Genomic DNA, 15,966 nt, shown 5'->3' on the forward strand with positions numbered 1-15,966 from the left:
CTATGTGTCTATTTGTTGAATGTATAGAGACTTAACACCTACCACAGTCAAATTCCTAGTGTATGTTGTTAAGAATTAGGTGGTCATACTTGGCAGGTGGTGATGGAGCAGTGGATATGACACGTGCCTTTGAGGTGGGAGATCTGGGTTCGATTCCCACTGTGATACATCAACCAATGTGTCCTTGAGCAAGACACTTAACTCCTAGTTGCTCCAGAGGCGTGCTACCTCTGACATATATAGACATTGTAAGTTGCTTTGGATAAAAGGGTGACCTAAATGACATGTAATGTAACACTTTAGGCGTCCTTCCTCAAGAAAATGTGTTATCTTTCAAATATTAAAAAAAGTTCTATTTCATCTATACCTGTGTCTCTTTGTGGTAGTTTTGCATCTCTTTTTCCACATTATTTTGGACCGTTATCACCATATCTGTGTCTAAAACGTTGGAAAAGCAAGAGCAGATGATGCATAACTTACCTTCAGAAAGCTTAAAGACAAAACTTAAAGCTAAAGAAGTACAACAACAATCATTTCATCTAAGAGATAGTTTCACTGATTTGGCACCTAAACCTTAATAAGGAAATAATAAAGGCAGGGAAGTTTATTTGTCATCTGTAGGTAGAGTCAACAGCAAAATATAATGTATCTGACAGGCTAAGATTATTATTCTAAGTGTCTGACAACATTATGAAAGGATCCCTACAGAGATAGACCTTTAAAACCTCTTTAAGACCTTTCTGTTTAACCAGAAACAGCTCTGAGGTCGCTAACACTAAACCCACCAGACTCCATGTAAATAATCAGTACTTTTAGCGTGTATAGAGCCAACATATTTTCACATGTAAATCTGTAAACTATGTGTTTATTTCTACCAAAACTAGAGTTGTGATGGTTGGAAAAAGTGGAAAGAAGACCCAAAACGGCTTTTCATTGTTTTATTTTGTGTCTGTCCACTTTGAATGAAGTGTATTTTACAATGCTCAAATTACTGATTATTTACATGGAGTCTGGTGGGTTTAGCGAACGCAATTTCGCAGATGTTTTTAATGTTTCAAAAAAAGGATCTTACTCTTTAACAGAAAGGTCGACCTCTTTAGAAATCCTAAACATAAATACGAGCTAGACAACTGTCCTATTAACTTACATTGTAGCTTGTTTCTCCGCTGCAGTCTCGCTGAACACTGGACCAATGTCAAAGATTGGTGTTCCCATCAGTCACTTAGACACTAAAACATAGGAGAATAGGGTCCAGGTTGAAATCTTTTTTAATTCAATTCAATGTTATTTAAAGTATCAAATCATAACGAGTTATCTCAAGACACTTTGCAGAGAGAGTAGGTCTAGACCACACCCTATAATTTACAAAGACCCAACAATTCCAGTAATTCCCCCAAGAGCAAGCATTCAGCGCGACAGTGGTGAGGAAAAACTCCCTTTTTAGGGAGAAACCTCAGGTGGTGAGGAAAACTTCCTTTTAGGGAGAAACCTCGGACAGAATAGCCTAGTTCATAGGCACACTGTGTGTGTATGTGTGTATGTGTGTGTTTGTGCTCCATCAGAGCCCCCGTGTGTCTGAATGGAGTTGTGGTGCGTTTTGAGACAGAGGTAAAATGTGTAAAGTCCAGATGCTGAGAGCGTTGGTGGAGCAGCGACTAACTGCGGCTGCTGAAGAGATATTTGGGCTGTTTGAAAGAACGATAGCAGAGTACGAGGAGGAACTTTGTCGTTCAAAAGAGGAGAACGAGCGACAACGGGAGCTACTGGACGCTGTTTTCACCCCTCAGCTTCGGTTACACAGAGCAGGTTTGGTCATTAAACCTTCAGTTGATCTTTCTCTCCTTCCTGTCATCTCTTCTCTCAGCAACCATATGACGATAGGACGGATGTAAATAAGCATTTGTTCATAATATCTACTGTAATCTTCGCTCTTTAACAGGCCTTCGCCAAACCCACCAGACTCCATGTAAATAATCTGTACTTTTATCATCGTAAAACACACTGCATTCAAAGTCGACAGGCACAAAATAAAACTATCAAAAGCCGTCTTGGTTCATCTTTCCAGTGTTCCAACAATCACCACTCTGGTTTGGTTGAAATAAACCCTTAATTCACCCATTTACATGTGGAAATATGCTGGTTCCATACACGCTAAAAGTCCTGATTATTTACATGGAGTCTGGTGGGTTTGGCGACGGTTATTTCGGGGCTGTTTTTCTTTTCTCTCCTCCCTCTACTGTTACGTTATTTGCGTTCTCTACGTTCTTTACGCAGCCCAGGAAATTCGACGTGTAACGTTAGATCCGTGGTAACGTAGCTCACCGGGGAATTTAAGGTTTTATTTTTATTTTCTGCAGCGATGATAGAGGACTTTTGGTAAGAAGCAGGACAAGGAAACGGTGTCAAAGTGTCTTAATATAAACCGGGAAATAAGACAAATAGAAACGGTGGACGGATTCAAGTCCCTCGGTTGTTTCTGCCGGAGCACCGTTAGCTTAGCATGTCTGCTGAGCGTAAATACGGACAGAAACCGTTTTTATTGATGTGCGGAAAATGTCCAGATTTTAGGCTCTGACAGAGTTGTTCAAACCGCGGCTCGAGGACAGTTGAGTGGACATTTTCAGACAGAGATATCCGGATATTAAAAATGGAGCTGCGGAGAATAACAGGTTTGTGTCTCAACCTTTTTTCTCATATATATTGTTCTCTGTAGCTACAGAGTAAGTTGGATATATGCGTTTTGTAGCTACAGAGTTAAGTACAGTAGGGGAGACCGGGGATAGTTGGAACATATTTGACATTTCTGTCTGTGTCTTGGAGCTCTTTTAAGCCAGCGCGTTCAAAATGGGCTACAAACTAGTTCTATGTGTCTGCTATTAAATGATGTAGCTGATATCGCTGCGACCCAAACACAAAATGCACAGTCTACTACTAAGGAGGGAAATATTACAGTTTACCCCATAGTAAAATGGAACATGATATTTGGACTATAACATAAACCTGATATTAAAAGTTTCATTCAACATTTAAATGACTTTTTAACATAATGTGTGTGTGTGTCTGTGTGTGAGTCTGTGTGTGAGTCTGTGTCTGACAGTGTGTGTGTGTGTGTGTGTGTGTGTGTGTCTGAGTGTGTGTGTGTGTGTCTGTGTGTGTGTGTGTGTGTGTGTGTCTCTGTGTGTGTGTCTGTGCATGTGTCTGCGTGTGTGTGTGTGTGTGTCTCTGTGTGTGTGTCTCTGCGTGTGTGTGTGTCTGCGTGTGTGTGTGTGTGTGTGTGTCTGCGTGTGTGTGTGTGTGTGTCTGTCTCTGTGTGTGTGTGTGTCTCTGTGTGTGTGTGTGTCTGTCTCTGTGTGTGTGTGTGTGTGTGTGTGTGTGTGTGTGTGTGTGTGTGTGTGTGTGTGTGTGTGTGTGTGTGTCTGTCTCTGTGTGTCTGTCTCTGTGTGTGTGTCTCTGTGTGTGTGTGTGTCTCTGTGTGTGTGTGTGTGTGTGTGTGTGTGTGTGTGTGTGTGTGTGTGTGTGTGTGTGTGTTCAGAGGCACTCCTTTCCTTTCCAAGACTGAAATTTAAAGAAAAAACATAAATACAACCAACATTTAACTCGGGGTACGTTGTAACATTTTCTAACCCAGACTATTGTTTCCATGAATCTTCTTTCATCTTAATTTACAGCTAACAGCTAAAACATTAGCAACAACAACCTGCATGAAAGATATCCATAAAGACACAATTAACATGATTTAAGTTTGTTGAGTTTAACTACAAAGCCGGCAATGCTTCACAGAAATAAATGAGGTAAAAAAAAAAAAATTCTTAACTGAGGACTAAACAGAGCATGTGCAGAGTGAATCAGCTGATTGTAAAACTTGTTCCTGATTGGAGAAGTTGGACATGTTACAGCTATCCCCAGTCTCCCCTAAGATATACATATATGCGGTAGTAGTTTAGGGTTTTCCCTACCGTTATAAGCCGCAGCAGCCAAGTTGTTTGAGCCAAATGAATGTAAAATCATTGTGAGCATTAAAGCTATTTATGAATGACTTTTCTCAGATCTAGTGAGTGTAGTTGGACTTCTTTAGCAGGTTTAGTCTTTAAGCTTTTACAGTGTTATTTAGTCCGAATGTGAAGCTGTTTGATGCTCAGTAGTCTCTCATAGCCAGACCTTCCTTCACAGCGCTGCGGAGGAAGGTCTGGCTAGTCCACACAGCATTCCTGGATGGGAGAAAAACGTGCTCTGGTTTATTGGCATTTCTTTAAACCAATCACAATCGTCTTGGGCGGTGCTAAGCGCCGGACAGAGCCACGGTGCCTCTGCCTCAATAGCCTCAGGAAGGAACTTGTTTTGATTGGACAGATAGTCTAGCTAGCTGTCTGGATTTACCCTGCAGAGATCTGAGGAGCAGTTAACTATAGGCCAACACAAAGAAAGAGGAAGGGGACGGACATCCGGGCCAAATGAGGGACGTTCGGCAGAATTTCGGCGGCACCGGAGCAATCCCGGAAGTGGAACTTCTTGGATATAGACTAGATGCTCCATGATCTGCAGAAGAGCTGTGGTTTTAATGAACGATGACATTTGTCTGCAATCTCTCTCTGAATGTGCGTTTCCTGTTTCCTGCAGATGTTGAGCAGCTGTTGGTTAAAGAAGAGGTTCCCCCTGAGCAGCAGGAGTGTAGCTCCAGTGTGGACCAGCAGGAGCCAGAGCCCCCCCCACACATTAAAGAGGAACAGGAGGAACTGTGGAGCAGTCAGGAGGGAGAGCAGCTTCAAGGGGACTGGAGGAGGCTGATATCACCAAGTTCCCATTCACTCCTGTTACTGTGAAGAGTGAAGATGATGAAGAGGAAGGTAAGAACAACGTGGGTGCCATTATTTAACCTTTGTGTTGTCCTCCAAGGTAAAATAAACCCTTTTTTAGACAATATTTGAAGTTTATATGCATTTATATGAAAATTGAACCTAATTTTGAGTTTAAAAACTGATGAATAGTTACGATTTTAGTGGCTAATCACAAACTTAAACTCTTCATTGTTTTTTCAAATGCTATAAAATTGAAAAAAAAAATTCAATGAAAATAATCAGTGAACTGATCCTCAATTTTACCTGCGAAGAGTAAATGTTGTATGGAACCATATGTCTATAAGTGGTCTATGGTGTTATTTTTGGGCAATTTGGTTGAAAGAAACCCAAATTTCTGATGTAGAAACTTTGAAAAAGGGTCACATTTTGACCCAAGGACAACAGCAGGGTTAACAGGGTTTTTAGGGGGAAAACGGAAAGAAAGAGCATAAAAGTTCAAGAGAAGCTGGTTTATTTTAATTTAAGAGTAGAAAACATGACTGAACAGTTTCTGAAGGATCTAGTACGGAAAATGTCTAACGTGTTATTCTACCTTTCATTACGTTACGGTGAAAGAAAGTGTTTGCTACGCAGCTACCGCTGACCCCCTAATGAAATAGTTTTTTATCTCACTTGAACAGGACTTCAGCAGAGACAAACTGAACACATGGAAACAGAAGCTGATGGAGAGGACTGTGGAGGACCAGAACCAGCCAGGAACTCACATCCACTTTTACAACCAGAGACTGATGAAAGCGTCGACAGCGATGTTTGGAAGGACGCCAGCGAACATCGGTCAGGTTTAAACTCTCTGGAATGTGAGGAAGTTCCCATCGGTGATGACAAAGAGTCGTTTAGCTGTTTTGAGTGTGGGAAAAGATTTGGAACAAAGCAACATCTGAAGAGACACATGAAGTCTCACACAGGAGAAAAAGCTTTCAACTGCTCGGTTTGCGGTAAAATATTTATACAGAAGGTGCAACTGACGGAGCACATGAGAACGCACACAGGCGAAAAGCCTTTCAGCTGTTCGGTGTGTCAGAAAGCGTTTGCACGCAGGCAGCATTTACAGAGACACGCGATGATCCACACGGGAGAGAAGCCTTTCAGCTGCTCGGTTTGCGATCAGGCAGTTTTGAGCAAAGAACACCTGAAGACGCACATGAGGACGCACACGGGCGAGAGACCGTTCAGCTGCTCGGTGTGCGGCAAAGCTTTCATCGGAAGTGGGAACCTGAAAAGACACATGAGGAATCACACGGGGGAAAAGCCTTTCAGCTGCTCGGTGTGCAACAAAAGCTTCGGACAGAAGGTGCAACTGACGCAGCACATGAGAGTCCACACGGGAGACAAGCCCTGCGTCTGCTCGGTTTGTGATCTGAGGACTTTGAGCGAGGCGCATCTGAAGGTGCACATGAGAACGCACACAGGGGAGAAGCCGTTTAGCTGCTCGTTTTGCGGCAAAGGTTTCACCCAGGCGGGGAACCTGACACACCACATGAGAGTCCACACGGGGGAGAAGCGATTCAGCTGCAGCGTTTGTGACAAGACGTTTGCCTGGCTGAGTCAGGTCAAAACTCACAAATGTGTCGGACGTCCGTGCTCACAGCAAACTCAAACGGAGGAGGACAGAGAGGCAGAGCCTCCAGCCAGCAGAGAAACTCAACACATGGAAACACAAGCTGATGGAGAGGACTGTGGAGGACCAGAACCAGCCAGGAACTCACATCCACTTTTCCAACCAGAGACTGAAGACCAGAATGGAGACTCTTCTGAACCTGAGACTGATGACAGTGATTTTTTGAAAGAGAGCAGTGCGCGTCTGTCAGATTTAAACTCTCTGAAACATAACGAAGTCTCTCAGAGTGATGAAACATTTGACAACACTCCCCTGCAGATCGACAGAAGGAGTCAAATGGGCGAGGGACATTTCACAGAAGCAGGAAGTCTGAGGCGACACATTAAAGAGGAACAGGAGGAACTGTGGAGCAGTCAGGAGGGAGAGCAGCTTCAAGAGCTGGAGGAGGCTGATATCACCAAGTTCCCATTCACTCCTGTCCCTGTGAAGAGTGAAGATGATGAAGAGGAAGCTCAGTCCTCACAACTTCATCAGAGACAAACTCAACACATGGAAACAGAAGGTAATTGTGACGTTTTGAAGGAGAGCGGAGAACCTCCATCAGGTTTGAGAAGTCATGTGACTGTGTGTTGATGTGATCACACAGCAAATGTTAATGCTTATAGACAAATAATCAGTGCAACTGTCTTCTGTTATCTGAGCCAGTGGAAGCATGTAGATGTTAAACAGAAGAGGCCCCAGAATGGAGCCTTGGGGAACTCCGCATTTCATATTTGTCCGCTCAGATCTTTATCCAGTCCCTCCAGGATTTCGCGATGTCGCGATCGCGCTAATTCACGCAAATTCAACCAATCACACCGAATTTGGTGCGACTCGCAATTTTGACCAATCACCGCAACTTTTCCGCACATTTGACCAATAACCTGAAATTTCCCTGCGACTTCAACCAATCACAGCAGTCCCACGTGCACTCTAAGAGCCAATGACCAATCGGGAGTGAGAGCAGGGTTGATCATTTCCTTGTTTGTGATATGAAGGCGAGATGTGTGTGTGACTCATTTACCAACAAAAGCGTACAGCAAGAGACCGTGCAAACATTTCAGACAGTCCGATACATTTTAACATCAATGTAGACTTTAACAATTTAAAAGTCGCTGAAGTTGCTCCCGTTTCCATCCTGGCTGTCGGCTCTCTGCAGCGGGTGGGGCTGCTGCTCCGTCCTGCCCCCGCGACTGACGCTTGCACACACACAAACACACACACACGGTGGATGCAGGAGAAAAAAGGAGATGAGATGACACGATGACCTGAACTGAGGACAGCTGCGCTCGTTATTGTAAGTTAATGATAAGTTAAAGTCAGTATTATCAAACCGTATGAATGTGTCCCAGGCCAGGATAGGAAATGAACTAACAATGTAAAGATCAACAAGCCACTGACATATATGTAAATTATTATTTTTTGTCTTAAATCCACCAGACAGTTTCATATTATACCAACATTTACAGCATCCTGAGCCTTTTTTGGTAAGGTTACTAGAAATCTCAGCCCAGAGTCATTTTATTCTCCCCCAAAACAAGTTTCCTTTTTATTTTTTAAAGAACTATACATCTCAACTTTTTGCAACTTTCAGTCTCTCGCAGCGTCATTGCAACAAGCGTACAAAGCGACATCGTAATTCTTTACAAAAGCACCCGCGAAATCAGGCATTTTGGGCGCAACAATCTAAAAAAAAAGGCCGCGAAATTCTGGAGGGACTGTTTATGATGAAGAGGAAGCTCAGTCCTCACAACTTCATCAGAGACAAACTCAACACATGGAAACAGAAGGTAACTGTGACGTTTTGAAGGAGAGCGGAGAACCTCCGTCAGGTTTGAGAAGTCATGTGACTGTGTGTTGATGTGATCACACAGCAAATGTTAATGCTTATAGACAAATAATCAGTGCAACTGTCTTCTGTTATCTGAGCCAGTGGAAGCATGTAGATGTTAAACAGAAGAGGCCCCAGAATGGAGCCTTGGGGAACTCCGCATTTCATATTTGTCTGCTCAGATGTTTATCTATAGACACAAAGGAGTCCCTGTTCTTTAAGTAGGATTCAAACCAGACCAGAACATTAAATAAGAATAAGATAAGCCTCAGGTATAATTGTCAGTCTATACAGCACTCGGGCTGAAAGTTAGAATGCGGAAACATGAAATACCAGTTTTTTTTTACCACATAAAGAGACTCTGTACTGTTGATGCTGTCTCTTTGTGTCTGTGTTAACGTCTCTCTCAATGTGCCAGAGATGGCGCCGTTTAACCCCGGACTCGCATCCACAGCGGCGGCTTCAGCTTCCCGTTCTCCCGACGGCGTTTCAATTCCCCGGCGTCCCTGGCAGCATCCGGACGTGGAGATCCGTGACGTGACACCGGAGGATCACCAGACGCTCCTCCGGATGAGCCAGGGCCGGGCGGATCGCTACGGCTGCTTGCTGTTCCGGTTCGTCACCCCGGATGAGAAATACTGGGCGTGGTGCGTCACGACAAACTGGGACGGGTCCAGAGGGAAGTGGGCGCTCCCGGGGAACCTGAAGGCGTTTCTCCTGAACACCCTGCGTCAGAGGTTTCCCCCTGTGGCGGCGAGAGAGGAGAAGATGCTGATCGACCGCGTCAACGAGGTGCTAAGGACGCCACGGCAGTTTCCCACGGGACTCCTCCCCGAGGCCGGCGGCTCCCAAACTACAGCTGCAACCGTTGGATCAGTCGACTCATCGATTAGTATCGACAGATCAACATAATCACCAACTGCTTTGATAACAACATTCCTACTACTTCACCTTCTTCTTAGGCAGTTAGTTGCATGGCGGGTGCGTGGCGTTTTCGTCCAGAAACGTGTCTGATGCGGCGCTGCTAGCCTTGTCTGTACACACGGATGTTTCCCATAAACATATACTGATCTGATTACAGCAAAGACAACGTCGGCAGTATTGACGGCAAAATAGGCTCCAGAATATTTGGTTCTGTATTGACAGGTGCAATAATAGAAAATCAATAATTATTTATTTTTATTTTTTTTTAAATCACATTTATATCTGCATTTATGTCAAAACCTCGAGACTTTCAAACATCAACATGTCATTTATTAAATGTATTTGTGTCTAAATGACATATAAACATCTTTTTGTATTCTGTGTTGCCTGGAAACGCTTCCAACACGCTTGCGTGTCGCGTGAAAAACAGAAATAGGCGTCGGTCTGATTTCTAGCAGGCACGCGTTTTTTGAGACATGCGTGTCACGCATGCCGTGTGCACGCTCCAACCTGTTACCATGGGAGCCCAAATAAAAACGGACACGCCACGCAGCCAGTGTGCAGGAGGCCTTACACATTCAAAGCCAGCCACCAGCGTAGCGTCAGCCTTTCAGCACACAGCATTCACAACGCCATTTCTTCAGCAATGCATTCTCTAGTCGTTCGAAAATGTTGTTTTTAGCTTCTCAAATATGGAGGTTTTCCTGCTCTTCTCTGTTTTATATCATATTAATCTAAACATCCTTCGGTTTTGGACTTTCAATACAAGACATTTGAAGACATCAGCTTCAGGAAATGTTTCACCATTGTCTGACATTTTATAGAGCAAACGATGAATCAAGTAATTGAGAACAATAATGGGCAGATGAATCCATAATGAAATGAATGAGTTGCAGCCCTCATACCAACCTTTTCCCCTTTTTGTAGATGAACTATTTTGGGACTCCTGCGATCAGGGAAGAAGAGCTCAAACAGATATCTGAGATCATTTGTTCCCTCGGCGGTTGGGTTTTTAAACGGGAGTAACTACAGGCAAAAACATGAGTTTTCTGTGTATAGATTTTTGGCTGTTGATCTATACAGTATTTATACACTGTAGCATTAGTACTTTTACTGCAGTAACAGATCTGAGTGTGTGAACGCAGCTTTGTGTTTCAGAGCTACGATACCAAACAAAGGAGAAGAAAGAGTGACTGATCATTTACACACACACACACACACACACACACACACACAGACACAGAGACACAGAGACAGACACACAACAAATTTGGGGACTTTAGCCTCACGTGTGCGCCCTTTTGCCAGAAATCGAGGTTTTGTCTTTGACCCAGCATTAACATTGTTGTTAATGTAGTTTTTTTTTATCATCTCAGGACTATTGCTGAGCTGAAATCCTTCCTCTGTCCTAAGGACTCGGAGACTGTTGTTCATGCTCTTATTTCCTCTCGTGTTGACTAGTACGGCCCCTTGTATTCTGGGATGCAGCTGGTCCAGAATGCGGCTGCTAGATTGTTGACTGGTACCAGACGGAGAGACCATATCTCCCCGACACCATATCTCTCTCTCCCTAAAAAAAACCTTAGGAAACGGACAGCAGCCGACACCAATGCACACGCCCATCAACGATAAGAAAGCCGTAAAGTAGGCTTTTAACTCAGGACAGCGCCACTTCTCACAGATACAGATAGGACTGGAGATGAACACGTAAGAATCCATGCCGTCCTGTCTGCACTGGTGGTGGATGTCGTCGATGCACTTGCATCATTAGGTTTTGCATAACAAATGTCCTTTTTAGTCTCACTCTGATTACCTACTGCACATGCATGCGCTGTATAGTAGGGGGATGGGGGGGGGGGGGTCACTAAAGAGACACTGTGATTGGTGGGTAGGCTATGGAGCAGGGGACTGACAGCGACGTAACCAATCACACCATGACAGACGCTCCACTTAGCACCAACTGCAATGTTTGATTTGAAATGAATGGAGCCCACTGGCAGTCTGGCACACGTGGGTGCTCAGTATTTTCGGTGGGTGCTCGAGCTCCGGAGCACCCACCGAGGCGTTGCATGGGTTGGCCCCTTTATATATTGCTGATCTCCTCACCCTACATCCCTCCTCCAGGAACCTAAGATGGTCTGATCAGTTCCTTTTAGCTGTTCCACAGTCTGGGATGAAAACAAAAGGGGGACCGTGCCTTCTCCGTTGTGGCCCCCCCCGAGACTCTGGAACACATCAGGTCCTCCTCTACTGCCGAGATCTTTAAGTCTCGTCTTAAAACACATTTTTATTCTTTGGCGTGTGATTTAGTTTAGGGACATTTGTATAGAAGTGTGTCGTTTGTATGATGTTCATTGTGTCTACGTTTTTATAGTCTTCCTTTGTTTTTATAACATAATATAACTTTGTACAGCACTTTGTTGGTTTTAAATGGGCTCTACACACAGTGACACACACAGAGACACACCATCTACTGAAGCAAAGAAATCTAATGATGAACCATAATTTAACACATATTTAAAGCACCAAACTGATCTTCAGTGTGCAGTACCGTTCCCATCACCTTCCACCAGTCTTTCCTAACATGCAACAGTGTTATCGCTGACTCCACGCTGATCCCAGCTCTCTGCTGTCTCATCACAGAAACGCATCTCACTTATATTCACGTCTCGTGTTCAGCGTTTGTATGACGTGTAACGGCTGTGTTGACTGCTTTAAAACATTAAAGACAATCCGACCGGAGATCTCCGGTTAGCTTCTGCTTCTAGCGTGTCTTTCTTCTGTCTTCTCTTGGGATGGTTTTTGATCGTGCACAACAAAACAAAACATGCAAGAATAAAATCCCCCCCCCTTCCAATACCACCATGGAGATAGATATAGAGAGATAGATTATCTATCTATCTATCAACATAAAACAGCGCTTTCAAGCTGGAGAGCGGAGTTCACATCATCATCAGGACTGTTGACCTTTTCCCCCACTACCACCAGTACTGTCTACGCGCCTCTCACCAACTTATTACCACTACTGTTACACTGTTACTCAATTCTTTCGGCTAATATTGGAGCAATGTATGTTGATGGCTAATCACAGACTGGTGTATGTCAGAGTTGAGTCTGAATACTGTTTAGAAACCGTTTACATTTGTTTTCAAATGGTATAAAACTGAAGAAAACAGTCATAATGTAATGAAAGTCTAGTGATCATTAATAGTACTTGTGAAGAGCGTTGTAGGGAACCATCCATGTTATTTCGGGATAATTTGGTCAAAAAGAAACCCATGTTTCTGATGTAGATATTTTGATAACGGGTCAAATTTGACTGAAAACAGGAGGGTTAACTTAACGAGTCGTTTTGGTGCGTCAACGTAACTGTCAGCGCCATTTCTGACGCTTTTTTAAATGTTTTTGTCGTTTTTTTTTAAACTTTTTTTTGTGTGACTTTTTTGGGACTTTATGAGGCCCAAACTGTAAGTAAGAAAGCTATATATGACATACAATAATACAGTCAAGATATTAGACGTTTTCTCTCATCTGGCCCTCAGTGAAGAACCCTCCTGTCGTCCTCGGGTCTAATCTGACCCTTTTTCAAAAAGTTTCCATATCAGAAATTTGGGTTTCTTTCAAACAAATTGCCCCAAAAAATAATGTGGATGGTTCACTACAATGTTCTTAACAAGTTAAATAAATAATCAGTTCACTACTTTAAAAAAAGTGACAAAAGAAGTGACCAAAAAAAAAAAAAAAAAAACATTTTTTTAAATTTTTTGGGAAGAAACCCACAAAGCCTTCAAAAGGCTCAGAAAAAGTCGACAAACGTTTTAAAAAGTGAGAAAAACGTCGGGGAAAGCCACAAAAGTGTCGAAAAAGACGACCAAAAAGGTTTTTCATTTAAACTTTTGACTCAGAAAAAGACGACAACACAACACCCCTGATTTAAACTAATGTCCAATACATTAAATATGTTTGAGTGCAGTTATTTAAAGACATATGCATGCTCACCGTAGTACAGGTAGGATTCAGTTTAGTCCATTTCATCTCAGGTGAGTTTCATTCCTCTTTTCAGTTAAAAAAGAAAAGACCACCTAACCAGAACCTCATTCTAACCCTAATCCTAAAACCAAGTCTTAACCCTCAAACAGACCTTTAACCTTGGGGGGTCCAGCATTTTGGGCCCCACAAGGCTGTGCAGACCCCACAAGTATACTGTATTCCCCGGTTTTTGGACCCCACGAATATAGTAAAACAAGCACACACACACACACACACACATAAACACATTAATACAGCACCTTTTTACCGATAATGATCACAAAATGCTTCACAGTGAAATGAAAATCAAATAAAAGAACATTAGAATACAAAAGAAAGACACAAAGGTACATCAAACCATACAAAAGTAAAAGCCTGTTTGAACAACAAAGTCTTCAACTGCTTCTTAACCCTTGTGTTGTCTTCCATTGGACCATGCACTTGTTGTCCTCCCGGGTCAAAACTGAACATTTTCAGGCGCTTTTTTTCAATGTTTTTGGCCCCTTTTCCCCCCGTTTTACACTTCCTTTCACTACTATGTATGAACACCACTAACACCAACTTATTACTAGATTTACACTTATTTTTGGAATTCATGGTCAATAAACCTCATTTATAGGAAATTATACCTAATTCTGGAGATAGAAAAGCAGAAATGATGAATTATTTAGACTAATAATAAAGGTAGGATAATCACAGAAGGGTCAACGTTCAGTCAGGAGACTTTTTTAAAAATTCCTGAGATAACATTAGTCCCGTGTGAATCAACGTGTCTGTAATTTGGCGGGGTCGTACACCATTTTACACCAAGGTTTTTGTTTCCTGTGCCTTTCTATCCCTCTACGCAGCATGACCAACCTAGTCTGGACCGCTGTCCAACCAGAGACCTCCATCCCCGAGTCGACGCGCTCCCCGCGAACGCGCCACACGAAACTCAGATGTGGGGTGGGGAGGTGGGGGGTCATTTCTAAATCACACAAGGTCCCCAGATGATACTGACCCCGTGCAAATAGGGCTTAAGTCTAGTTTCGGTCTAACTTTCATACAAAGTATGGCTTACTATGTCTTATTCGCGACCAACGTCGCTTCACTTTGCAGGCCATGTCACCCGGCCGACGCTGCTGCTCGCCGTGTTATTCCTTCGCAGTGATGATGTCAGATCGTGTCCTGCTGTAACACAAAAAAAAAACATCTTATAGAAACAGACAGGTGTATTTGTTTTCTGATTTTAACGCTATAAAGACCGTTGCCGTGCTTGCGTCACTCCCTTACCCCTCCTATAGTCCCTATGGCCACTGGGCCAGTGTGAATGCAAATGGAAAAAAACGGTTTTGGGGGAGAGTAGTTAGTAGATCTCTTTAGAAGTGGACTTTTCCTATAACTACGTTCCTGTAACTATTTGGCCGGAAAGCGGCTATAGGCGACAAAAAAGGCGACAAAAAGGCGATGACAAAGGCGACAAAAAGGCAGCGAAATGTAGCCTGGCTCCGCCCTCCTACTTACTTTCGCTCAATTTTCATTTTCCTTCACTACTACGTCTGGGTTTGCAGTATATTCTTGGGTTTTCTCCGGCCAAATCTTTACCGGTCCAATCAGCGAACAGAGGGAGGGGCTGAGAACGATGACGTTGATGCCGTGCGCTGGAGTTGCGGCGGAGAAAGATGCGAGCGAAGCCATTTGGTCCGTTGTGGCAACGCTGCCGAATATCCAGAAGTTAAAGCCTGAGGAAAGACAATCTTTGCTGAGTTTTGTTGGTGGCCACGATGTTGTGGCCTTCCAGCTCGCTTTGTTAGTGGTGAAGGAGTTGGCTTAGGCTAATGCTAGGTGCTAAGGCTAATAGTCTTGATGGTCTCCCCTCTTGTTGCACATGCGCATGACATACGTCACGACCAAACGTTAGCGATTGGTTATGGCAGATCCAGAGTGGCTCTGGGTAGATCCAATAGTTTTAAACTTCAACAGAGTACCTGCCTTGAAGGAAGTGTACACGAAAAGGCAAAAAAAAGGCAAAAAAAGGCGACAACAAAGGCAACAAAAAAGGCGATGAAAAGGCAACGAAAAAGGCGACAAAAAAACAGTTTCTACCTATGTTATAGGACTTAGTACAGGGGTACTTTCCATGAAATCATCAGAACAGTTATATACAAAACAGGATGGTGTCCCCACATTATTATTCCTTTCCTTGGCAACTATCATGTTTTTCCTAAATGATGTACAGATTTTTAGGCATTCTAGTAACAATTGGCTTGAAAAATTGTTGATATACTGCCGTAAATGGAGCACGCCCCCAGAACATAGATTTGGGCTGAGCCCCGAATGTTTATAAGAATCTGGCTCCGCCCCTGGGTGACAACACAAAGTTGAAATTATTTTAAAACCCTAGAAGATTCAGAGCTTTTGAGAAAACATTCAGGGCTGGAGCCCCAGAAGCTTTACCTTGCACAGCAGCTGGATTCTTGTGATATCTGCATATACATATACACCCAAGGGTTGGGTACCTAAACCCAGTGCTAATACGGCAATACACGCCTAAACGACCGGTATCTACTGTACTGAATAACAACACGGATTTCGGATCCTCATTTCAGTGACACTTAAATGTCTGCGCTTCTCTCTGATGCTCCGAAACAGACAAATCTTAGAGGCAACAGAAACATCGCTGCATGTGACGCTAGTTAACACTACAACTGGCAGCAAGTAAAGTTAGCCTAACGTTAGCTAGCAGCTGG

The 15,966-nt window shown here is 43.3% G+C and overlaps 2 protein-coding genes across 2 annotated transcripts; both read left to right on the top strand.

The window, feature by feature from the left end:
* The first annotated feature begins 2,281 nt into the window (after nt 1–2,281).
* Nucleotides 2,282–7,922, top strand: LOC144528570 (uncharacterized). Its single transcript, XM_078267244.1, has 3 exons — nt 2,282–2,669; nt 4,618–4,844; nt 5,477–7,922. Exon 3 carries the CDS (start codon nt 5,503–5,505, stop codon nt 7,045–7,047), a length of 1,545 nt encoding a protein of 514 aa, XP_078123370.1. The 5' UTR covers nt 2,282–2,669; nt 4,618–4,844; nt 5,477–5,502; the 3' UTR covers nt 7,048–7,922.
* A 185-nt stretch (nt 7,923–8,107) lies between these two features.
* LOC144528587 (protein Pat-like) lies at nt 8,108–9,991 on the top strand. The gene is made up of 2 exons (XM_078267263.1): nt 8,108–8,243; nt 8,703–9,991. Exons 1-2 carry the CDS (start codon nt 8,231–8,233, stop codon nt 9,194–9,196), a joined length of 507 nt encoding a protein of 168 aa, XP_078123389.1. The 5' UTR covers nt 8,108–8,230; the 3' UTR covers nt 9,197–9,991.
* Nucleotides 9,992–15,966: the final 5,975 nt, after the last annotated feature.

Source organism: Sander vitreus, chromosome 14 (genome assembly GCF_031162955.1).
Source record: "Sander vitreus isolate 19-12246 chromosome 14, sanVit1, whole genome shotgun sequence".
NCBI classification, from domain to species: domain Eukaryota; kingdom Metazoa; phylum Chordata; class Actinopteri; order Perciformes; family Percidae; genus Sander; species Sander vitreus.

Excerpts from the sequence above, each read along its gene's own strand:
- LOC144528570 (XM_078267244.1), top strand. The coding sequence starts at position 5,503 with ATGGAAACAGAAGCTGATGGAGAGGACTGTGGAGGACCAGAACCAGCC.